Here is a 26,450-nt window from a genome sequence, read left to right on the forward strand (position 1 = left end):
GTTCTGTATATAGTATGAGTGGCTATAGTTGTTGGTTTGTTGTAGTATGCCGCAATCAGCAATATTCCAGCTATATGGCGGCTGTCTGTAAATAATCGAATCTGGACCAGACAATCAAGTGATCAACAGCATGAGGATCGATCTACTCAATTGGGATACGATGACACGTGTCAACCAAGTCAGCGAGCCTGACCACCTGATCGTGTGAGTCGACAAGCATGGGTTACTGAAGATCATTTCTACCCCGGATCTTCACGGGTAATGAGTGGCTATAACAATTTCAGCAACATTTAAGCAATACTGGTTCGGAAAAGCTAAGCATACGGTTGTTAATAATGGAATCTGGACCAGACAAACCAGTGACTGATAACGTAAACTTGCAGTCAGCCAAGTCAACACTGCCTAGCCACCCGATTGAAAGCTTACCTGTTCACATGCTCCATACTTCCAGTAGTCTGTGTCCAGTTCCACACTGTACATACTGACAATACACTTTAGAAACTGAATTGAAATGTGATTTAACAGCCTGTCTAATCAGACAAGAGAAACTCGTATACAGGAAAAGAACTCCACATGGTTAATAGTAATAAGTTCAAACTATAAGTAGGTTTCATCAGACGAAGACGATAGGTCTTATGTGTCAAGGCTTGGAGATACCTATTGGAGATACCTATTTCTTCGTGCATCACAATCCATTTTGACATTACTAGGACGCACTTTCTGCCGGCAGGCTTGGTCGTCACATCACCGCCCACCAGAAGCTCTATACCTAGAGCGTCAATTGTGGATTGAAAATTCTAGGTCGACAAGTTCTAGTAGATGCTAGTGAGGTACACTGTTGTGGTAACGACCCTATACACATGGGTAAAGTTATGTCGATACAGCTAATGTACAAGCTGATATTAATTGCTGTTTACACGGTAGATGAGTGAGTGAGTGAGTATGGTTTAACGCCGCTTTTAGCAATATTCCAGCAACATCACGGCGGGGGACACCAGAAATGGGCTTCACACATTGCACTCATGTGGGGAATCGAACCCGGGTCTTCGGCGTGACGACCGAACGCTTTTTACCACTAAGCTACCCCACCGCTCCGCACGGTAGATGAACTGAGTGGGTGAGTGAGTTTAATTTTACGCCGCACTCAGCAATATTCCAGCTTTATGGCGGCGGTCTGCAAATAATCGAGTCTGGACCAGACAATCCAGTGATCAACAGCATGAGTATCGATCTGCGCAATTGGGAACCGATGACATGTGTCAACCAAATCAGCGAGCCTGACCACCCGATCCCGTTAGTCGCCTCTTACGACAAGCATAGTCGCCTTTGTGGCAAGCATGGGTTGCTATTCTACCCCGGATCTTCACGGGTCCGGTAGATGAAGTTGCAGTACAAAGTGTGATTGTTTACACAAAAACAATTAGATCACTGCATATATATCACACCGTGAACTGAGTCAGGTTAGAGTTTAAAATCTATTAGTACGGTGACATCAAGTTCAGGCTATCTGTTAATCAAACCCACTGTAAGAATACAAGATAACCGCTACACTGCAAACACAATCATACGTGCCAATACCACCCGACTGATACATACATATACCGAACGAGATGACAAACAGAATCATAAGTGCCAATACCACCCGACTGATACATGCATATACCGAACGAGATGACAAACACAATCATACGTGCCAATACCACCCGACTGATACATACATATACCGAACGAGATGACAAACAGAATCATAAGTGCCAATACCACCCGACTGATACATGCATATACCGAACGAGATGACGAACAGAATCATAAGTGCCAATACCACCCGACTGATACATGCATATACCGAACGAGATGACAAACAGAATCATGAGTGCCAATACCCGACTGATACATGCATATACCGAACGAGATGACAAACAGAATCATAAGTGCCAATATACATGCATATACCGACTGACAGAATACATGCATATACCGAACGAGATGACAAACAGAATCATAAGTGCCAATACTACCCGACTGATACATGCATATACCGAACGAGATGACAAACAGAATCATAAGTGCCAATACTACCCGACTGATACATGCATATACCGAACGAGATGACAAACAGAATCATAAGTGCCAATACTACCCGACTGATACATGCATATACCGAACGAGATGATAAACAGAATCATAAGTGCCAATACTACCCGACTGATACATGCATATACCGAACGAGATGACTTAGTGCATATCACCTCATGCAATCTTGCAACTTAAGCAGTTCCCAATATTAAGTTGTACCTATCTTCTGGAAGTTCGGCCACAGGAGTCATGGCGAGTTCACCTTTTCGCAAACACCTTGTTGTATCAATGTCAGATAGGGATTCGTCGAGGTATGCTTATAGTGTTGTTGGAATCGAACACTGAACTCATTTGGGCACAGATCTCTAATGATCAAAAACATGGGGCAGTCGCTTTTAACTTACTTTAGTTACACAATAAACCATCAGTGGTAGGGAAACAACATTCCAGTTACACAATAAACCATCTGTGGTAGGGAAACAACATTCCAGTTGATGGAAGACATTATACCAATGGACGTTTAATTATATTGAAAATTCAAAAGATTTTCTGTCAACGTATTAAAAGACGATTACATTTTATAGTACAAGCGGTCTGATGTCTCAATTTATCCCACGTTTCTGGAGGCGAATGGACAATAACGACTGGCCAGGACATAATGAGTCTCTCACCTACTTCCAACCCATGGAATAACGAAACATACTCGTAGAATTGAACACTCATTTATCTTCTACATTACTCAATCCCCAAGGTTTCCCGGGATTTGTGTCTTCTATTTATCATGCACTTAGCATCATACAGAAAGCAACTAAATGTGCGAGTGATTACTGCCCATACAAATACAAGTCCCCACACAGTTGGGAATGTCCACAAGATATAATGCTGTTTCTCCGGGTGATAGATCATATGTTTACCCTTGTTGAACTACCATTAGCAAACATCACAGAAAGAGAAGAGATAGCCATGTTCAATTATTTCTTCTATACTCTGTACAGTCGGTGATGTCTGTTCAAAGACAGAGCAGGCAATTGTAGTTATCTCCCTGTAATAGTGACGTAATAAGATCAACGGACGCGACTTGAACGTGACTTGACCGTCAATTACACCAAATGACAGATGGTCACATTAATTCTAATATAGCATGTGTCATTTGTTGACCTTAACGTATTTCCATTATTTTATTGTCTACCCATTAAACACACGTTTTAGTCCGTGGGAACGCGTAGGACTTGCAAATGGCACTAAAAGCTTTGTTAGTTCAGCGTAAGCAAACGGCTATACGATGCTAACATCGGCCGACGTTATCTGGTGGGAAGGGGAAGGTAAATCCAAATACCCAGCACTCTGCCTGTCTGTGGCATTAGCCCCCATGTTTGATCACAGTAAAAGGTAATCAATTCCCTATATGATGGAAAACATTTCAACGAATACTTAGCCGCGTCGATCTCTTAAAGGCTATGTTCACATTTCAACACCGGAGAACAAGTCAAACAAAAAAACACGGCATACATATCCATGGATTTTGTTTGAAGTAGGTAACAGCAGCTCACTTCAAGATAGATCTTCATAAAGCGTTTAGGAGCAGGTAGGAGACTTTTCGAATATTTTGAGCGGCTTAGTGAAACTTGTTTGATCACGCATCAATTTACAGCTATTTCTGTTTAACTTGCGTGTTGTTGTTTTTGCCGCTCTTAACAGAATTGCTGCAATAACATGAATGGGGAAATGGACAAATCAAAGACTTTGCAAACTGAACCACGCAGGAAAGAGAACAGGGCAGTTCTGAGTGCGAGCTTACACAACATCCATTGAGCAAACTGTATTGTAGATACTAATAGAAACAGTGAGTGCGTGAGTGAGCGTGGTGTAACGCAGCGTTTAGCAATATCAAAGCAAGAATCACGATTACAGACACTATAAACAGGCTTCACATATCTTGTACCAATGTGGAACCCGTGACTTCGTCGTGATGAGTGAACGCTTTAGCCACTAGGCTACCTCAATCACGACGGACTCGAGTCTGGAACAAGGAACCCAGTGACTGAACTCATGACAAGAACCTCGTGATGAGGACCTTATCTCGCGCTGTCAACCAAGTCCTGATCCATCACCACCAGATCCTTGATGTGGACATCTGCGAAAATCTACCCTGAAATCCCGAAAAGGCATTTGGCACTGAGGCTGTGTCATCGTGAACGATATGTCTTGACAAATAATCTTGGTGATGACAAGCGTTATATTTGCATGAGATGGTACCTGTATAATCTTGGTGACGATGCCAGTGATGAGTGCTATGTTTGCATGAGATGCTACCTGTATAATCTTGGTGACGGTGCCAGTGATGAGTGCTATGTTTGCATGAGATGCTACCTGTATAATCTTGGTGACGGTGCCAGTGATGAGTGCTATGTTTGCATGAGATGCTACCTGTATAATCTTGGTGACGGTGCCAGTGATGAGTGCTATGTTTGTATGAGATGCTACCTGTATAATCTTGGTGACGGTGCCAGTGATGAGTGCTATGTTTGCATGAGATGCTACCTGTATAATCTTGGTGACGGTGCCAGTGATGGGTGGCTTGCATGTATGAGATGCTACCTGTATATGTGACGGTGCCAGTGATGTGTGCTTTGTTTGCATGAGATGCTACCTGTATAATCTTGGTGACGGTGCCAGTGATGTGTGGCTTGCATGTATGAGATGCTACCTGTATGTGTGACAATGCCAGTGATGGGTGGCTTGCATGTATGAGATGTTACCTGTATATGTGACGATGCCAGTGATGGGTGGCTTGCATGTATGAGATGCTACCTGTATATGTGGCGATGCCAGTGATGGGTGGCTTGCTTGTATGAGATGCTACCTGTATATGTGGCGATGCCAGTGATGGGTGGCTTGCTTGTATGAGATGCTACCTGTATAATCTTGGTGACGATGCAAGTGATGAGTGCTATGATTGCATGAGATGCTACGTGTCTAATCTTGGTGACGGTGCCAGTGATGAGTGCTATGTTTGCATGAGATGCTACCTGTATATCTCACGATGCCAGTGATGGATGGCTTGCTTGTATGAGATGCTACCTGTATATGTGGCGATGCCAGTGATGGGTGGCTTCCATGTATGAGATGCTTCCTGTATATCTGACGATGACAGTGATGAGTGGCTTGCTTGTATGAGCTTCTACCTGTATATGTGGCGATGTCAGTGATGGGTGGCTTGCTTGTAAGAGATGCTACCTGTATATGTGGCGATGCCAGTGATGGGTGGCTTGCTTGTATGAGATGCTACCTGTATATGTGGCGATGCCAGTGATGGGTGGCTTGCTTGTATGAGATGCTACCTGTATATGTGACGATGCCAGTGATGGGTGGCTTGCATGTATGAGATGCTACCTGTATATGTGGCGATGCCAGTGATGGGTGGCTTGCATGTATGAGATGCTACCTGTATATGTGACGGTGTCAGTGATGGGTGGCTTGCTTGTATGAGATGCTACCTGTATATGTGGCGATGCCAGTGATGGGTGGCTTGCTTGTATGAGATGCTACCTGTATATGTGGCGATGCCAGTGATGGGTGGCTTGCTTGTAAGAGATGCTACCTGTACATCTGACGATGCCAGTGATGAGTGGCTTGCTTGTAAGAGATGCTACCTGGATATCTGACGATGCCAGTGATGAGTGGCTTGCTGGTATGAGATGCTACCTGTATTTGTGACGATGCCTCAAAGACGCCACATTAACTGCTATATGCCGAAACACCTGTAGACCCGAATCAGTAACAACATCACTGTAGGGGCATAGTCCACAAAGACGCCACATTAACTGCTATATGCCGGAACACCTGTAGACCTGAATCAGTAACAACATCACTGTAGGGGCATAGTCCACAAAGACGCCACATTAACTGCTATATGCCGAAACACCTGTAGACCTGAATCAGTAACAACATCACTGTAGGGGCATAGTCCACAAAGGCATAGTCCACAAAGACGCCACATTAACTGCTATATGCCGGAACACCTGTAGACCTGTATCAGTAACTACATCACTGGTACCGGGCCTGGGGCATAGTCCACAAAGACGCCACATTTGAATTATTGCATTTACAAATGCATCGCGCCAACAGCTTTATTTCTGCAAACAAAACATTGTCCATTATGGGTTACCAGGTATGGACGAGCTGCGGCTAATCAGCGTCAACTTCAGGCACGCAGGCTACATGTATTGAGGCTCATTCACATGAACTGGCATAGTTACAGGTATGGTGGCTGGAGAGTCAGGATCTGGCAGGCATATGTTGTATGGGGGGAATTACTGGGCAAGTGCTTGTGGAGTGCAACTGCATGAACGCTAACGTCCGTCTTGAAAGAGAGTGAGTGAGTTTAGTTTTACGCCGCTTGCAGCAATATTCCAGCAACATCACGGCGGGGGGCATGGGCTTAACACATTGTACCCATGTGGGGAATCGAACGTCTTGAAAGAGAAGCGTGGGTCAACTATTAGGCATGTGTACATCTCTGCGAGTTAGTGAGTGAGTTTGGTTTAACCCCATGGATTCCGGAGGGGGTATATGTCCCTCCCTTTAACCCTCACTTTGGAGTGAAATGTATCTCAATTGTCGTTCATTTTTCAGTACGATGCATCTGTATGAGAGAGATACAAGCATTCAGGAAGTAACTGCTGCCTTAGTGGTTAGTATATTTTATATTTAATTAATGACCAGTCAGATTTATGTGTGAGGAGGGCCCGGATGATACAGGTCAGACATTTACCACTTGTTCAAATTCAATACCCAAACGATCCTGACGATCCAAACGATCCTATGAGGGGGAATCATGGACTTGAACCCGCGAGCTTAAAGGGTGTAATTAATAAGCTATATTTATAAGAACACGACAATCTTCAAAGCGCTGAGTTTCTAAAATGTTGTTGAGACGCATTATCAATAGGCTACAGAGAGCAATGAATGTGGAAGGTTTCAGAAATTACTTGAAAATATAAACACCATATAAATACAGATATTCTACTCTTGTTGCGTGTATAGATTAATGGCGGAAACATACACCGTTTTTCTTCTACAGACTCGAAGTAACACTGAACATGTTTCCATGGAAACAAAGAAAAATACCATCTCAATACGAAATTAAACTGAAATAGCTTGAAGAACATAAAACATTTGAAATGTGATGATCACATACGGACAGACATGCTGCTTGCTGTACCCCGAAGGGACGAGGAGATGCGCTAGAATACCGTCCACAATCTGAGAGAGAGAGCGCGAGTTCTAACGCTTTTAGAAATAAATAAACATTATAGCGAAAGATAACATAACATTGTGGGGATGGAACCCGGACTACCAAAGTGAGGAGAGGAGTGAGTGAGTGAGTGAGTGGAGGAGTGAGTGAGTGGTGAGTGGGTGGAGTGAGTGAGTGAGTGAGGAGTGAGGAGGGAGTGGGAGGAGTGAGGAGGAGTGAGTGAGTGAGTGAGTGAGAGGAGCGAGGAGTGAGGGAGGGGTGGGTGGAGTGAGTGAGTGAGTGAGGGAGGGAGAGGGAGGGAGGAGCGGAGACAGTTTCCAGTTACATCACAGTGTGTCATGACAGGTTTCTGGCGGGCTCAAGAAACATAATGTCGCACAGCAACTCACGACGCCTCGTGCTCTGCCTCCCGTGTCACCGACCCAGCATGGTAATGGCTGGGATGGGTACTGCAAAGTTGTGGTCGTCGATGAATCTCGGCAACGTAGATAATGTCGAATCCTTTATCACTGGCCTGACTACGCCTGAATCAATAGCCTGAGCTAAATCAAGGAGCACTAATACACACGTAAAACCTTGAAAGCGTCTTTCAGAGTTTCATTGACCGATGGACAAAAGACCAGTTAATGGTACAGGCTGTCAGCTGACTGATGCTATATTTTGCTTACAAAAGGTGCCATTGGTAGGTCCAGATGTACGTTAATGACCTGTGAGATGGCCAAGCAAGGAGCATCCTCATATTGATAGTAGCATTATTGGAAAAAGACATCTTCGCAAATCAAGTTTACTTCTCAATCGCTGGAACCTGGATTTAATACACATAAGTGCAATCGATTGAAAATTGATATTTCATCAAACACTAACAAACTGTAAATACATAATATGTTGACCGTGTGAAATTACAACCTGCAGGCAGACCGTGATGATGTGGCATTGACAAGCTTATGCCATTTGGATAGGGTCATTTCAAGTGAATACATTTCCCTGTCATCAAACGTTGAGTGGTAAATGTTGGATGATGACGTCGGTACATGTAAGTGAGTGAGAGAGTATGTTTAGTTTTTACGCCGCTTTTAGCATATTTTAGCAATATCACGGCGGGGGACACCAAATGAGCTTCACACATTGTGCCCATGTGGGGATTCGAACCCGGGTCTTCGGCGTGTGTGAACAAAGAGAGGTACGAAGATGATATGATATGATAAGTCAGCGAGTCTGACCAAACGCGCCAGGCCCTCTTGCGAGCAGTTTAGGTTGGTGGTGAGCTATTTTAAACCGAATTAAAGCACTTCACAATGATTCAAATGAATTATCTGAACTTTCCAAACAATTCACTTGCCAAACAAGAACCACTGAAGCCACGTAAACGAAATCAATTTTCAAAAATGGGCAAAACCAGTTAAACAATTTATTCCCTCACGGGAATCAACTGAAGAGAAACCTCCCACTGCGTTTACTGAATGCTCTTTAACGCTTTGGGTTTTATAGAATGCGTAGCGACTGAATAACGACTTTCATTCTGATTGAACAATGTATGGCCGTGGTAATTAAAATATATCTTTTGAAAGGATTCGTCTGTCAACAATTCGTGTTCCTTTGTTAAGATTCCAAGACATTTATAATACAAACGGTTCACGTTTGGTGCACTAGGTCAGGTTTCGTCTCTTTCTCCCATGTAGTGTCGAGTTCATCGTGTTTATGACGCAACTGGTCTACTGCAAAAGCTGCTTGGGTTTGAGTTGTACGGATGAGATAAGACTTTGTGTCTAAGCTCATAAAACAGTCGCCCAAAACGTAATCACCCTTATAGTCTTGAATTATCAATAAACACTCTCGGCAGATAGAAAATGTGAAATGTTTAAGGTACGTACACCAAGCAGGTTGTCTACCCGACTATGGTTAAAAGACACAGACAATTGCGTATATTATGGCTAATAGGGATGGCCTACACTTTTGAGAGTGGTCATGTCAGCGACCGGGGTTTGGTCAAAGACTTATATGCTGCCGTTTGTTCGTCCAGATGTCCCAGGTTCTATTCTGTTTCAGTGTAAATGTGAAACACCATACAAGCAAGTGATACACAGTTATCTATAGATGCTTCATTCACACAAACTGTTCCCGCCTAATATCATCACAGATCTACCCACATTCATCATTTTGCTTCACGCTGACGTTCGCATGGCGTTCGGTAGGACGCCTCCAGACAAGTCAAACCTATCGTGAAAGTGGACTCATCAGAAAACATGATCACTCAACACCATCGGCGACTCCCCCAGTGCCTATGCTCTGCACAACACCACCATCTGGTCGCTGCTCCACCTAGGCTGCCCTGTGCAGGGCTGGTCATAACTTACCACACTGCATGAGCAGAAACCTGCCAGCCTCATAAACACAATGAAAATATGGGCTAGATCTCGCAGAGTGCCACCAGTCTGAAGGATGCCAATACCCCAGGCGTTCAACACGTTACAGACGCCGTATTCCAAACATGACCACTTATATTTACACCGTAGACAGTTTACGTGTCACTGTGGAAAATGAAAATGAACAATACTATTGCTCACAGTGATCTGAAAGCCTTTCACTGCAGAACTAAATCGAAGAATGATCCCCTACCCATGTAGGAATAGCGTGATCCGGGTGCAATGTTGGTTCCAACACCTATGAATCTCTGGCACCCGCGAAGATTCGGGTGGAATTTGTCTTCAGTAACCCACGATTGTCGTAAGAGGCGAATAACGGAATCGGGTGGTCATGCTCGCTGACTTGGTTGACACATGTCATCGTATCCCAATTGCGTAGAATGATCCTCATGCTGTTGATCACTGGATTGTCTGGTCCAGAGTCGATTATGTACAGACCGCCGCTAGGTAGCTGGAATATTGTGCGGCGTTAAACAACAAACCAGCTATTTCTGGCAGCCATATTTCAAAGCAGGCCTTACCTAGTTTAGACAATTTTACCTATTTTCGGCAATATACAACATCAAAATACTTCCGAGATCGCATGTACGTTACTGCTGTCAGACCCACTCACTTTCTATAGTTCATAATGTACTTACTGTGGAATAGCCATTACAAGTATAAACATGCAGTTAACATTTGAAAATCGTTTTCATTTGACATATCTCCATTTGGAAATTCCAAGGACGCGTACTATTTTATAGTATTGCATTGCATTATGAAAAACATTCTGCCCAGCCAATAGCTGACATCAGAAACCCTGCGCGGCAATGTTGTGGTTGCTTCTAGTACTTTTTTGGACTTGTGTGAGCGAGTGACAGAACATATAACACCGAGTCGGTATGGTTTTTACGCCGTTATTAGCAACATTCCAGCTACATCACGACAGAGGACATCAGAAATATGCGTCACATTGTACCTATGTCAGAAAACCAACCCGTGACTTCGGCGAAACAAGCGAGCGCTTTTACCACTCGACTACCACCCCGCTAATCGTGGAAATGATACAACTCATACGTTATGGTATCGTCATAGGTGTTGCTGGAGTGGAAGGTGACGAGCCACAAAAGGTGAATATTTCATCATATCTGGAACCCTTCGAATGTTCACGCTTGTGATAGAACACTCCCAATATTCACCCTCAATGTCCGAGACGTCATAGAGACGTCATAAAGACACCATATCACGCCAGAAGTGCGTCTCCCAGTTAATACGGACATAACATATACTGAGCTTCAGTGTAGTGTAGCAGTGATGAGTAGAAGCTAGCTGTGAGTAACATATACTGAACTTTAGTGTAGTGTATCAGTGATAGTTAGACGCTAGCTGTGAGTGACATATACTGAACTTCAGTGTAGTGTATCAGTGATGGTTAGACGCTAGCTGTGAGTGACATATACTGAACTTTAGTGTAGTGTATCAGTGATGGTTAGACGCTAGCTGTGAGTGACATATACTGAACTTCAGTGTAGTGTATCAGTGATGGTTAGACGCTAGCTGTGAGTGACATATACTGAACTTCAGTGTAGTGTATCAGTGATGGTTAGACGCTAGCTGTGAGTGACATATACTGAACTTCAGTGTAGTGTATCAGTGATAGTTAGACGCTAGCTGTGAGTGACATATACTGAACTTCAGTGTAGTGTATCAGTGATGGTTAGACGCTAGCTGTGAGTGACATATACTGAACTTCAGTGTAGTGTATCAGTGATGGTTAGACGCTAGCTGTGAGTGACATATACTGAACTTCAGTGTAGTGTATCAGTGATGGTTAGACGCTAGCTGTGAGTGACATATACTGAACTTCAGTGTAGTGTATCAGTGATGGTTAGACGCTAGCTGTGAGTGACATATACTGAACTTTAGTGTAGTGTATCAGTGATGGTTAGACGCTAGCTGTGAGTGACATATACTGAACTTCAGTGTAGTGTATCAGTGATGGTTAGAGAGCTGTGAGTGACATATACTGCATTCAGTGTAGTGTATCTGGTGATGGTTATAGTGACATATACTGAACTTCAGTGTAGTGTATCAGTGATGGTTAGACGCTAGCTGTGAGTGACATATACTGAACTTCAGTGTAGTGTATAGTGATGGTTAGATAGCAGTGACATATACTGAGTGTAGTGTATCAGTGATGGTTAGACGCTAGCTGTGAGTGACATATACTGAACTTCAGTGTAGTGTATCAGTGATGGTTAGACGCTAGCTGTGAGTGACATATACTGAACTTCAGTGTAGTGTAGCAGTGATGGTTAGACGCTAGCTGTGAGTGACATATACTGAACTTCAGTGTAGTGTATCAGTGATGGTTAGACGCTAGCTGTGAGTGACATATACTGAACTTCAGTGTAGTGTAGTGTCAGTGATGGTTAGACGCTAGCTGTGAGTGACATATACTGAACTTCAGTGTAGTGTAGTGCAGTGATGGTTAGACGCTAGCTGTGAGTGACATATACTGAACTTCAGTGTAGTGTATCAGTGATGGTTAGACGCTAGCTGTGAGTGACATATGGCCAGTAACCTCCCCATGTATACCAGTGTATTACACTACAGAGAGCTGTAGGTTTGAAAGCCTGGAGACACGTCGCCGGTAGCGAGTCGTTCTGGCTCCAATATGTCCACTACCACGTGTATTTTCAACTTCTCAATTTCACACTTCAAACACTCTGTCTCTATCACAATGAGCAATGTCTTACTGATGACGAAAATATATACTGTTTCACACTGGATCTGCCATAGATCCTGATTGATAGAGGAAGCATAGTAAAACTGATGCATTATGTCACCTTGACTCCACGTTTTTATGCATTAGGATACATGTACTTACTTACAACCTTGCTTCTTCTTTACCACCAGCAGCAGCAGCTGTTGATAACGATGTAATCCATCTTTATTATCACTGTCCTAAATTCTAAGACACCATACATCAACTACACTCATTTCCATTTATACGTATCAATTCCACCAGGTTTCAGAATAAGTCATACTATTCACCATTTTAACACATTACCCACCTATCAGTTTTAACATGAAATACATGCTGCACACCCTTTCTTCTCGTTTCCAGCTGTCGGTTTGTTCAGTTTGTATCTGTTCCATAGGTTCTTGTTACGCTTAGTTCTTGAAACAATCAGTTCTGCCATTTTATGTAACCATCAATTCTACCAGTTTTTGCCAAAATCCGTTCTGCATTTCCTGATACTATCAATTCCACCAGCTTTTGTCACCAACAGTTGTCTTAACAATAGTTCCCCCAGTTCTTGCATCTAATACTTTCACCAATTCTGGTCAATATGTTCCACCAGTTTTTGCCACCACTGACAGTTCCAGGAGTTCTTGTCATTAGCAGCTCTCTAACGGGATAACATTCCCGGTGACTATTCCTTACACGTGTTGGACAGTCCTCAGATGGTATCCAGACGTGCATTGGACTTCAATATGTTTAACCTTTGATATCTCATCCTCAAAGATATATATGAGACAATTACAAATCAAATTACAAATCTCCACTAAGTCCATTAAGTAAAGGCGTTCCGTCAAAGACGGGCCAACCACGTTGTATTTCTGGTCATTCGGGTTGAATTTGTGTCCGAACAAAATACATGTAACACTGAACACTATACTGAGCAACTTTCAGTGTTTTACTTCACGACAATACGATTGTCCTTACCATCGTATAATGGCACCCTTTACATCTCCTTTTACCATCATTTCAAAATATAGAAGTTCCTGGACGCCAGAATCGATTAGAAGGAACAAATGAATTATGCTTAGTGATTACATTAGCAAAACGCAGCACGAGAATCATCTAGGATCACACTTGCGGAACAAAATATGAAGAGAGGGAGACAACAGGACCATGTGGTCCTACCTGTACCGTATCTGATAGGTAACCTTCCTTTCAACTTAGCTCCACCTGGTAATTAATGAGCGCTATTCCTGGTGTGTGGAGCGTCAGTGAACACCCAGTCTTGACTAACCCCGGAAACAGGTTCCGTATGGTGTAAAGGTGAAATAGGTGTGAAACTTCTATGAATGGATCACTGGAATCAGTGATGACACCAGGTGTCCGCGGGAAGGGGCAACATGCCCTGCCCTCCCGGAACAGTAATGGGGGGTAACTATGCCATTAATCCCTGTCGAAATATATAGAATCGAAACGCAATCGCAAGGACAAGTGAACATTCTCCGATCGATTTTTTAATGGAAAATGATTATGTCGTTATGTCGTTATGTCATTATGTCCTAATGTGGGATTTGCATTGCATCCTAAAAGCCCAGGCATTTGTTCTGATAATCAGTGCATCAATGCAAGCTACTCCCCACTGAACGTTGACCTATCACTTTATAATCAATACTTCTTCAGGGAATACGTGTGGTGTGCGTGAGCTGGAGTGCCTCTACAGTTTCTAGTGAGTGAGTGAGTGAGTTTAGTTTTACGCCGCACTCAGCAATATTCCAGCTTTATGGCGGTGGTCTGTCTATAATCGAGTTTGGACCAGACAATCCAGTCATCAACAGCTTGAGCATCGATCTGCGCAATTGGGAACCGATGACATGTGTCAACCAAGTCAGCAAGCCTGACCACCCGATCCCGATAGTCGCCTCTTACGACGCCTTTTCTGGCAAGCACCGATACCTGTCCAGATCACCCTCGTATAGCTGGAATATCTGTCAGGTAGCGATACACGCTCACACCGATACCTGTTCTGTCAGGTAGCGATACACGCTCACACCGGTACCTGTCCAGACCACCCTCGTATAGATGGAATATATCTGTCAGGTAGCGATACACACTGCCTGTCCAGACCACCCTCATCACCGGTACCACGTCCAGGTCCAGACCACCCTCGTATAGATGGAATATATCTGTAATATGGCTGGAATATTCGTCGGGTAGCGATACACCGCTCACATCGGTGGAATGTCTCCTGTCCAGACCACCCTCGTATAGAGCTGGAATATCTATCTGGTAGCGATACACGCTCACACCGATACCTGTAGACCACCCTCGTATAGATGGAATATCTTGTCAGGTAGCGATACATCGCTCACACCAGTACCTGTCCAGACCACCCTCTGTAGGGTAGATGGAGATATCGTGTAGATGGAATATATCTGTCAGGTAGCGATACACGCTCACACCGGTACCTGTCCAGACCACCCTCGTATAGATGGAATATCTGTCTGGTAGCGATACACGCTCACACCGGTACCTGTCCAGACCACCCTCGTATAGATGGAATATCTGTCTGGTAGCGATACACACTCACACCGGTACCTCCAGACCACCCTCGTATAGCGAATATACCTGTCCAGACCACCCTCGTATAGATCGAATATCTATCTGGTAGCGATACATCGTCATCGATACCTGGGTCCAGACCACCCTCGTATAGATGGAATATCTGTCAGGTAGCGATACACACTCACACCGGTACCTGTCCAGACCACCCTCGTATAGCTGGAATATCTGTCAGGTAGCGATACACGCTCACACCGGTACCTGTCCAGACCACCCTCGTATAGATGGAATATCTGTCTGGTAGCGATACACACTCACACCGGTACCTGTCCAGACCACCCTCGTATAGCTGGAATATCTGTCTAGTAGCGATACACGCTCACACAGATACCTGTAGACGCTTTCAAAAAGAAGTGATCATGTCATGATAATTCAAAAGCTGCCATCTTAGTGTGTGTTCAATAGCTCTAAAATACAGACAAAAATGTTTCGAATTTCGTTTAATGCATCATACCTATGTTTAAAGACATACCCTTATACTTTAGATGGAACTTCGTGTTTATTGTATAACACAACGTTTCTGGGCTACTTCTTGTCCCTTCTTCAATCACCTGAAGAAGGGGCAAGAAGTAGCCCAGAAACGTCGTGTTATACAATAAACAAGAAGTTGCCATCCATATACTCGTCATATATATCCATCAACTTCTAAAGCGTCTCAAGAATCTCATCAATAGTCAGGATGCCTGCACGTCCAACAATCCAAAACGTCGGGTTACAGCGATGCACACTGATCAGGCCCTGATCGAGGACTTGTGTTATCTTTCTGAAGGAAGTAAACTATACACGTTCCCAGCCACAGAAGCTGTCACGGAGCATCACATTACCTTTACTATGAATAACATCTGAATCTTTGTACGTGATATGGTGTATGAAGCAGCAACCAAAAAAACGATACTCTTTTCGAGGATAAGCAAATAATTATATCATTATATTTTATATACTGTTGTGAGATAGAACAGCAGTCATAGGTGCATATTTCTTGTGCAGCAATACGCTGGTCAACTTCTGACTTTTAAGAACGATGCTAGATGGTGATTTCATTTAATTTTGCAAATCATTTTAAAAGAACAAGGATTTGTTTGTTGCTTAACGCCACATTATTCCCGTATATCAGTTCAAGTTTGTTTTTTGTGTGTTTGTTGCACGCAGCAATATTCCAGCTATATGGCGGCGGTCTGTAAATAATCCAGTTTGGACCAGACAATTCAGTGATCAACAGCATGAACGTCGATCTACGCAACTGGGAACCGATGACGACAAGCATGGGTTGCTGTAGACCAAATCTAACCGCGACCTTGGCGGGTTCGTGCTCCAAGTGGGTGGACTGTAAAGAAGCCTCAAACAGGGAACACCAGGTCATGGGTTGATGAAGGCAACACCTAAAACATACTCCGTCTACTACTTCATTTGTATTTTAATCCTGCATGGGTTTATTGTCAGCGGATATTAAAGTAAATTATCTTAGAAAGGGTATTATGTCTAAGCGCAACTGAGTTGTTATCAAACAGCGTATGATCTCCACAGAATTGCGTATAGGAAAAAATCAGGCATGGATCTTTCTGAAAATTGGTCGTAAAAGGTCATGACGTCTTCTTGCACAAGAATATAAGATAGGTCCACATGGAGCATGGTGATATCTCCAGAGAGAGACATCAGTCCCCAACAGCTCCTAATTGGTATTTAACAGCAAGGCTCTGTCAGTCACTGCATGGCTGTTCCATACACATTACAAAACAAAATCGACCAGAAGTATTTTATTTGTTTGCTGTTTTATACTTAAGATCAGGAAAAATAACACATTCCATCCCGGACATGTGCGGATCCGTGAAGTTCTGAACCAAGGCCAGGTTTGGTGCGGGTTATAAAATCCTGGTTTAGTTACGGTTAGGGGGCAAAGCTGTGCGAAGTTACGTCCCTTGGACACGCCAGAAACCTATAATCGTGGGTTAGAATCACGGTCTGCAATTATTATGTTTCCAGGTTTCACAGTAACGTAGAAAAGCTCGTGGGATTCACTATATTGGTCACTTCGGGCCTTTCTCCCACATTTAGCAGACACGCTTCTTGATAGACAGTCTGTCTAGAAATCAGATCGTTGAGCTTCAAAACAACTGAAAATTGGAAATGGTCTGTATTAAATGTCAGCATGGCACATGGTACTCTGTACCCAACAATATCTTCTATATTTTCATACCCTTCACAGGAAAGGTTGTTTCAGAAACTTTCATGTTATGTGCATAAGTTGACATCTTTAACGGAGGCGGGCACAACGTCAGGAGAAACAGCCCAAACATGTACTGCACGTGTTGTATTGTATTCGTCGTTGTTGACTGACAGATGCGCCTTTGAGCTGATGTGAAAAAGGTGATTTTTAAGATGTAGAATGTGAAGAAGAAAGACGAAAAACATTTTGTATCATAATAAATACCTGAAACGTGCTTTTAAAGCATGACGTGTCTTTAACAAGTTGAGGGGAAACTGTCAACTGACGGGACTCAAGCAATCACGTGACAACCCAAAGGCTTCTTATGCTGTCGTTGTGCAGCAAGTGCGTCATTGCGCTGTTTCTCCCTACTTTGTGCTCCCCTCAGTTAAAGACGTCAACTTACACACGTAACAACACGACAGTTTCATAAACAATGTCAAGGTATATGTATACAAATACCGAACAGCAGTGTACTGTATTGACATTTAATAGACTATTCCCCATTCTGAGGTATTTTGCAACTCAACGTTCTCGTGTGGGGCAAACGGACTGTTACTAGAAGATTGGGTAAAACGGCGTTGAGTCGCTCCCTTACCCTTTACATCTCATGGACACTTCTCCTATAAACGGGGGTAGGGGGAAGCCTAGTGGTTGAAGCGTTCTCTCGTTACGCCGAAGACCCGGGTTCGATTCCCCACATGGGTACAATGTGTGGAGCCCTTTTCTGGTGTCGCTGCTGTGATATTGCTGGAATATTGCTGAAAGCGGCGTAAAACTAAACTTACTCACTCACTCTCCCCTTAACGACTCGGCCGTTCCAGTATGTGAAGTGTATGCACGAGCGCAGCAAGCCAGTTTTTTCGTGTAAGCCCGATAGGTTGCGAAGCTTCATATTTAGATAGTTTTGAGGCCTTGCCCAACCTTTTTAGCAACAATCATGTGTAAGCCCGGGTTTTATATATATATTGGTAGCTGCGCAAATAGGTTGGTGCTATGAAAAGTTGTTTTTGTTGTGAAGGCAAAAACTATTACATAAATGTATGATCCTCAACATGTCATGTTTAGTATAGATTATATAATTACATTTGCAGTTTCAAACAGAAAAAACACATGTTCTTATGAGCATTTGAACGTGGACGAAATGCGTTACGAGCGAGTGTTCGAACTTCCACATTACCAGAGTGAATGTACGAATGATTTTCGGCGCAAACAGCACTATTTCGGCTACATCGCATCGCATGGGCCTGTAACTAGTTCGGCCGAAACAATGGTTGATAGCATTCAGCGACCATAGCCGGCACGGCATTATCAGACAGACCACACATTACCACCCGTGAACATCCGGGTTACAATTGGTCTTCAGCAACCCATGTATGCTTGTTGTTAGAGGCGACTAACGGGATCGGGTGGTCAGGCTCGCTGACCTAGTTGACACATGTCATCGTATCCCAGTTGCGTGGATCGATGCTGATGCTGTTGATCACTGGATTGTGTGATCCAGACTCGATTATTTACAGACCGCCGCCATATAGCTTGACGATTGCCGAGTGTGGAATTAAACACCAACCAACCACTTTCACGAGCCTAATCGCATTCTGGAATTGGGCTGTCAGTAAATGCCTCATGGGGGTTTCTGCAAATGTTTTGATACTTTATGTAAAAACTAATTCGTTTAATTGACATCATCATTTTCACGTTTACGACCAATAGGGTCTGTTTCGCAGATAATCGAGAGAAATTTGTCTATGGCGTTGAAGGTATGAATCACTGAAGAGCATGTCGTAGATGAACACGTACACAAGCGTTTGTATAGCGAGCCTTTGATGGAAACATTCTACCCTTACACATAGAATTGGTTTATGTCATTTAATAACACGCACTTACATAACAGATGTATTATTGGTTTCAACTGAGACTGTTCCAGAAATTATAAATGAACTTCCTCTCAACTTCCTCTCAACTTCCTCTCAATATGTTTAGTGAGTGAGTATGGATTTAAAGATTTGTAAATATTTCGGTAATACAACGCATATCAGCTTGATGGTGGAGTGAAGTAGGCCGTAGACGATCGCGACTCTAGTGGAACCCATGAGCACGGGTTATAGTGCTGACAAACCTACAACTTGAGCACACCGGGATTCGAACCCAGGATCCCAGGATTTCAAGTTGATTTCTGGCGTATCCAAGGGTGAGTGTGAGTGAGTTGGGTTTTACGCCGCTTTTAGCAATATTCCAGCAACATCACGGCGGGGGACACCAGAAATGGACTTCACACATTGCACCCATATGGGGAATCGAACCCGAACGCTTTAACCACTAGACTACCCCACCGCCCCCGAATCCAAGGGAGGCAACTCTGCACAGGGAGTTGCGTTGCTTAGGGTATCTGGACCACATAGGTGCCCTTATGTTATTAAGAACGTACACAAATGAACATGTCATTCCTGTGTGTAATTCTTGTCTGAATTTTCACACTATACTCGGATATCTCTCAAACGCATTACGAAATAACATGCACTAGACATATTCACCATAATATAGGAAAATAATACTTATTTGTTTTAATTGAACGATCACAAATTCAAGATACATCTCAAGCTGAAGTTAAACATCTTGGACAAACTATATACAATTGTCCGAGCAGAACTTGATATGTGCCATCTGTATGCAGAAACAGCGGTAAAATGTAAACAGATGCTATCAATGAGACAGCCCAGCGTTACGTTCCTTTACTAACAATAACCCCGAACCTTTGGAGATCAGTAACCTTATCTATGGTCACCACGTTTTGTAACAAAAGCACCATGGATCCAGGAATGACGTTTTTCCTAAAATATGTCATGTGAGATATCGGAGTATAGAAGCTGAAAAATCAAATGCTTGGACAGAACTGAACTTAGTTCTCTTCTGACAAGGTAAAGAGCCAAGCTTTGGTGTTAATTCAACTTTTCTCAAATGCCATCTGTGTATACATAAAAAAGTCGTTCCTTGAATTGTATTAAGCATTTTGGTTAAACACTGATATAGGGAATTGGATGCCAATTTGCTGGACATAGCTGCCTGTCTCTCTCTGTAAGGACGTTTATAGAACCATGGAATCCATAACAAACAGGAATGGACACATATGTGGCATTACTTTATATGTGCCTTAAAAGAAGGTCTTTGATCCAACACTAGGCTGTGTAATTTTCTGTCTGTGAAATGGGAACTGCACAATTGTCATGCAATGCCACCAGATTTTGGATGCCAGATGGCTGAGAGAGAGATATAATTAAATATATACTTGTAGGTATAAACAGTACTACACGTCTACGGAATTGATGATCATTTTCACTACTTCCCGTGGAAGAGTAACCAAAGCATTCACACAAAAACTGCATCAACATTAATCTGTACATTCGTGGAACAGAACCTATAGCGACATACAACGTGGAATGAGTAGTTAATGCTGAGTTACCTGAAGGTCCTGTCCATCAGCCGCTCGTCATACAAGCTGGTCGGAACTTGGGCTCGAACCGGGGCAGTCATCAGGAGGTGCCATGTACGTTATCCACAAGGTGTTGTAAGAAATGTATCCACAGTTTCTCCATGTGTCCATGCATTGATATATGTTCGCTACATTACGTCACAACAGCTTTCACAGAGCGATGTTACTGCGTTGACTGAGATATGATCACTGTTGCCGTCCAGCCACCACTATCTGTCTGTTACTCTGCAACAACAACGTAAAACCCAGTTGTATGTCCAATCTACTCAAACACTAGCCGACAGCAAGGCTGTATCTAACGCGATCGAACGGCGATAAATGAAAGGCGCTTCCTCGTGTTGCAAGAACTATTCAGTGTTCAATGAAATATTTGCCCTCGGCTTATCAACAGCGGCTGCTGTTTCGAGCCCCTCGTTGAGCCGATCAAAGCGTTGCAGCCCATACGGTTCTATATGAGTATTTCATTCGTTCTCGTAGTAAGCCTCTCCCAACGCTAAGACAATTGTGTTGGGTCTTCATTCATTTAGTAAATGTCGCAATAACTGAAACGGTGAACGCACATCACGTGATCGATCCCTGTCCCCCTGAGCGTTAAAACTAGAAGCGTGATTACCCCAGAGATGTCGGGGAATTAGTACAGTCAAAGCTTTCATCATTCCGCCACATCAAGGCACGCGAGGCTTGGACCATATGTTTCATCACTATACTGTACACTGTACTGAACACGAAACTTCATGAAGAAGAAAAAAGATGATCGTTTTCTCTCGGCGCCATTCCCAGCGTCTGTGTCAAGGCGTCGAGTGTATTTTCTGGAAAGCTTTCAATATATATACCTGTCGATGTAGCAATTTTTGGCCTTATCAGCTTAAATTACAAATTACTGACGAATATTACCTTCATAAAACAAAGAAAAGAGGCTTGGCGGTGGACTTGGAAAGGGGTAAGGTAGCATTAGGTCATCAGAAAACAACGCTTAGCAAAGTACATCAATTTACGTTCAATTGAAAAGACGCCGATTACATGGTTGAACTGGGCCTGTGAAACATTATGTCGGAGATAACAATTACCTGTGTAGGTGTACCTGTGTAGGTTGCTTTGGGAATACGTTTAGAATGTCTGGTGTGATGGGGTTCGAGCAATTCAATCCCAAATAGCAAACTGGAAATGCAATGGTAACATATTTATGTTAACTGAATCAAACAGTCAGTCTCAGTAGCTGATACCCAAATAAGGTACGCCTTAAACGTTAGATCGATACAAAGTTTTAAAAAAGCTAATTTCTGTACTGAGACTTTGTTATTGATTAGCTAGTCTCGTTCTCCACAGACCACAGACAGTACAGTGCATGTACAGTGCATGTATAGTGCAATGACAGATACAGTCAATACACCAAGGTGCGAGTGAGTATGGTTTTACGCCGCCTTAAGCAATATTCCAGCAATACCACGGCGGGTTACACCAGAGATGGGCTCAACACATTGTTGTACCCATGTGGGGAATCGAACCCACGTCTTCAGATTGACGATCGGACGCTTTATCCATAAGGCTAGGCCGCGGAACCTGTTAGGTTTAGATTTCAAAGTGTGTTTGGAAATTGTGCTTTGACAGCCCATTACATGTGACTTATATTATATTGCTGTGGGCTTCTACATCTGTATCACAGATATATTACATTTATTCTTCAATATTATTACCCCTGCATAACAGAACAATCACGTCTCTTTCGCGGTGCCATTTCCATTATATATCAGAGGATTATTGCACCGATATTAAAATACTATCTTATAAATCTTTATTACACGATAATTGCACCTATATTTCATTATGCTAACATCTCATATATTAGAAGACTATTAGATAAAGAAACGTTTATTACACGTATATTGCAGGAATATTACAATTACATTACACTATATATTTGAACAGCACAACCAGCTGAAAGACCTTACACAATCTGGAATATTACAGTACGCGTTCATTGAGCCGTACCAACCTTATTCCTGCCACTAACACCTTGATTGAACAGACTGAACATTGTGGCATGGTTCAATCAACAGCGTTGGTTATTCATATGAGGATAAATACATGTGAATGCGACAACTGTAGCAATACGTTTGGGTACTATGAATATACGCTCCTATCCTCATTACTGTGTTATCCCTTTATCTAGCATATATAACACCAGCCAATTGAATTCAAAAGCCAAGGTTACAGATCTGGACAAGACGATGCCGCTTTTTGTTTTAGTCAGCTGAAGTTAGACGTATGGATTTTTAGATACTTCAAGGAGTGGTGTTTCTTTATGTTTTTGGTAATTGGGGATGTTTTTTTAACTGCGGTTGGCTGTAGTCGTGTTAAAGTGACAGACGCTTTTGACAGACATTTTCTTTACTATTGACTGATGTTCGTATAATGCCGCTTTGATCAATATTTCAGACATATCACGGCCTTTATGTTGGAGGATGGCGAGAGATGATGCAGTACTCCTCTGGTAAAACCCATAAGCATGGGCTTATTGGCAAACATAGAATCGGAAACTTGAACCAGTGACCATGAATGCCGGTGTCTAGCACAGCGATTATACAGCGCCTTACACTTGGGCAGACCAACCTCCCTAGGGATGGTATTCGTGTATTCGATGAATCCAACCGTATCAAAACATGAACTGAATTAGTTATTCGCGATCACAAGAATCGAATATTCATGAATATTTTAAATGAAATGTTTTGACTCGCCGGTTTCGGGCACAGCGATTAAACGACGCCTAACACTGGGTCACCGATATACGGCGCCTTGAACTTGGCCAGCGATATATGGCGCCTTGAGCGGGGCCAGCGATATACGGCGCCTTACACTGGGCCAGCGATATACGGCGCCTTACACTCGATCGGCTGTATACGGCTCCTTGAGCGGGGCCAGCGATATACGGCGCTTTGAGGGGGGCCAGCGATATACGAATGCCTTACACTGGGTCAGCGGTATAAAGCGCCTTACACTGGGTATACTGCGCCTTACACTAGGTCAGCGGTATACTGCGCCTTACACTGGGCCAGCAATATACGGCGCCTTACACTGGGCCAGCGGTATAAAGCGCCTTACACTGGGGTATACTGCGCCTTACACTGGGCCAGCAGTATACTGCGCTTTACACTGGGTCACCGATATACGGCGCCTTACACTGGGTCCGCGATATATGGCGCCTTGAACTGGGTCAGCGGTATAGTGCGCCTTACACTAGGTCACCGATATACGGCGCCTTACACTAAGTCATCGATATACGCCGCCTTACACTGGGTCACCGATATACGGCGCCTTACACTGGGTCACCGATATACGCCGCCTTTACACTGGGTCAGCGGTATACTGCGCCTTACACTGGGTCACCGATATACGGCGCCTTACACTGGGTCACCGATATACGGCGCCTTACACTGGGTATACGGCGCCTTACACTGGGGATATCAACCTTACACTGGGCCTTCACCGATATAGGTCCATACCGAGCCTTACACTGGGTCACCGATATACGCCACCTTACACTGGGTCACCGATATACGGCGCCTTACACTGGGTCACCGATATACGGAGCCTTACACTAGGGTCAGCGATATACGGCGCCTTACACTGGGTCAGCGATATACGGAGCCTTACACTGGGTCACCGATATACGCCGCCTTACACTGGGTCACCGATATACGCCGCCTTACACTGGGTCACCGATATACGCCGCCTTACACGGTCGCCTTACACTGGGTCACCGATATACGCCGCCTTACACTGGGTCACCGATATACGGAGCCTTACACTGGGTCACCGATATACGCCGCCTTACACTAGGTCAGCGGTATACTGCGCCTTACACTGGGTCACCGATATACCTCGCCTTACACTGGGTCACCAATGTATATACTTACACTAGGTCCGGTATACTGGAGCCTTACACTGGGTCACCGATATACCTCGCCTTACACTGGGTCACCGATATACGCCGCCTTACACTGGGTCACCGATATACGGAGCCTTACACTGGGTCACCGATATACCTCGCCTTACACTGGGTCACCGATATACGCCTTACACTAGGATATACGCCGCCTTACACTGGGTCACCGGTATATACACTGGGTCACCCGGTCTTACACTGGGTCACCGATTACTTACACTAGGTCAGCGATATACCTGGAGCCTTACACTGGGTCACCGATATATCAGCGGTATACGGAGCCTTACACTGGGTCACCGATATACCTCGCCTTACACTGGGTCACCGATATACGCCGCCTTACAACTAGGTCACACTACACTGGGTCACCGATATACCTCGCCTTACACTGGGGTATACGCCGCCTTACACTGGGTCACCACCGGATACCTTCGCCTTACACTAGGTCAGCGGTATACGGAGTCTTACACTAGGTCAGCGGTGCTGGGAGCCTTACACTGGGGGTCACCGATATACCTCGCCTTACACTGGGTCACCGATATACGATATACGCCGCCTTACACTGGGTCACCGATATACGGAGCCTTACACTGGGTCACCGATATACCTCGCCTTACACTGGGTCACCGATGTACGCCGCCTTACACTAGGTCAGCGGTATCGGGAGTCTTACACTGGGTCACCGATATACGGCGCCTTACACTGGGCCTTACACTGGGTCACCGATATACGGATATACTGGGTCACGCGATATACCGCCGCCTACACTGGGTCACCGATATACTCGCCTTACACTGGGAGGTCACCGATATACTGCGCCTTACACTGGGTCATCGATCTGGGTCACCTTACACTAGGTCACGGCGCCTTACACTGGGTCACCGATATACGGCGCCTTACACTGGGTCGGTACCGATATGGGTCACCGATATACGCCGCCTTACACTGGGTCACCGATATACGCCACCTTACACTTACACTGGGTCACCGATATACGCCGCCTTACACTGGGTCACCGATATACGCCGCCTTACACTAGGTCAGCGGTATACCCGAGTCTTACACTGGGTCACCGATATTACGCCTTACACTTACACTGGGTCACCGATATACGGAGCCTTACACTGGGTCACCGATATACGCCGCCTTACACTGGGTCTTACACCGATATAGCCTTTACACTGGGCCGATATACACTGGGTCACCGATATACTGGGTCAGCGATATACGCCTTTACACTGGGCCTTACACCGTCATATACGCCGCCTTACACTGGGTCACCGATATACGATATATGCGCCTTACACTGGGTCACCCGATGGGTCACTGATATACGCCTTACACTGGGTCACCGATATACCGCGCGCCTTACACACTGGGTCACCGATATACGCCGCCTTACACTGGGTCACCGATATACTGCCGCCTTACACTGGGTCACCGATATACGCCTTACACTGGGTCACCGATATACTGCGCACACACTGGGTCACCGATATATACTACCGGTTTACACTGGGTCACCGATATACTGCGCCTTACACTGGGTCACCGATATACGGCGCCTTACACTGGGTCACCGATATACGCCGCCTTACACTGGGTCACCGATATATATACACTAGGTCGCCTTACACTGGGTCAGCGATATACTGCGCCTTACACTGGGTCACCGATATACGGTCACCGATATACGCCGCCTTACACTGGG

The 26,450-nt window shown here is 44.2% G+C and overlaps 1 protein-coding gene across 3 annotated transcripts in view; it reads right to left on the reverse strand.

Moving 5' to 3' along the window:
* Positions 1 to 26,450, reverse strand: part of LOC124279378 (serine/threonine-protein kinase A-Raf-like) — a 75,869-nt gene that overhangs the window by 41,726 nt on the left and 7,693 nt on the right. For 2 of the 3 annotated variants that reach the window (XM_046715213.1, XM_046715200.1), the window contains exon 2: positions 20,767 to 21,021. In XM_046715213.1, the coding sequence (XP_046571169.1) occupies positions 20,767 to 20,837 (71 nt within the window). In that variant the 5' untranslated portion in view covers positions 20,838 to 21,021. Of the gene's footprint in view, positions 1 to 20,766; positions 21,022 to 21,863; positions 21,955 to 26,450 lie in introns of all 3 variants that reach the window. The other variant, XM_046715205.1, reaches the window with a different exon arrangement.

Source organism: Haliotis rubra, unplaced genomic scaffold (genome assembly GCF_003918875.1).
Source record: "Haliotis rubra isolate DU_JTF1 unplaced genomic scaffold, ASM391887v1 Scf107, whole genome shotgun sequence".
NCBI lineage: Eukaryota > Metazoa > Mollusca > Gastropoda > Lepetellida > Haliotidae > Haliotis > Haliotis rubra.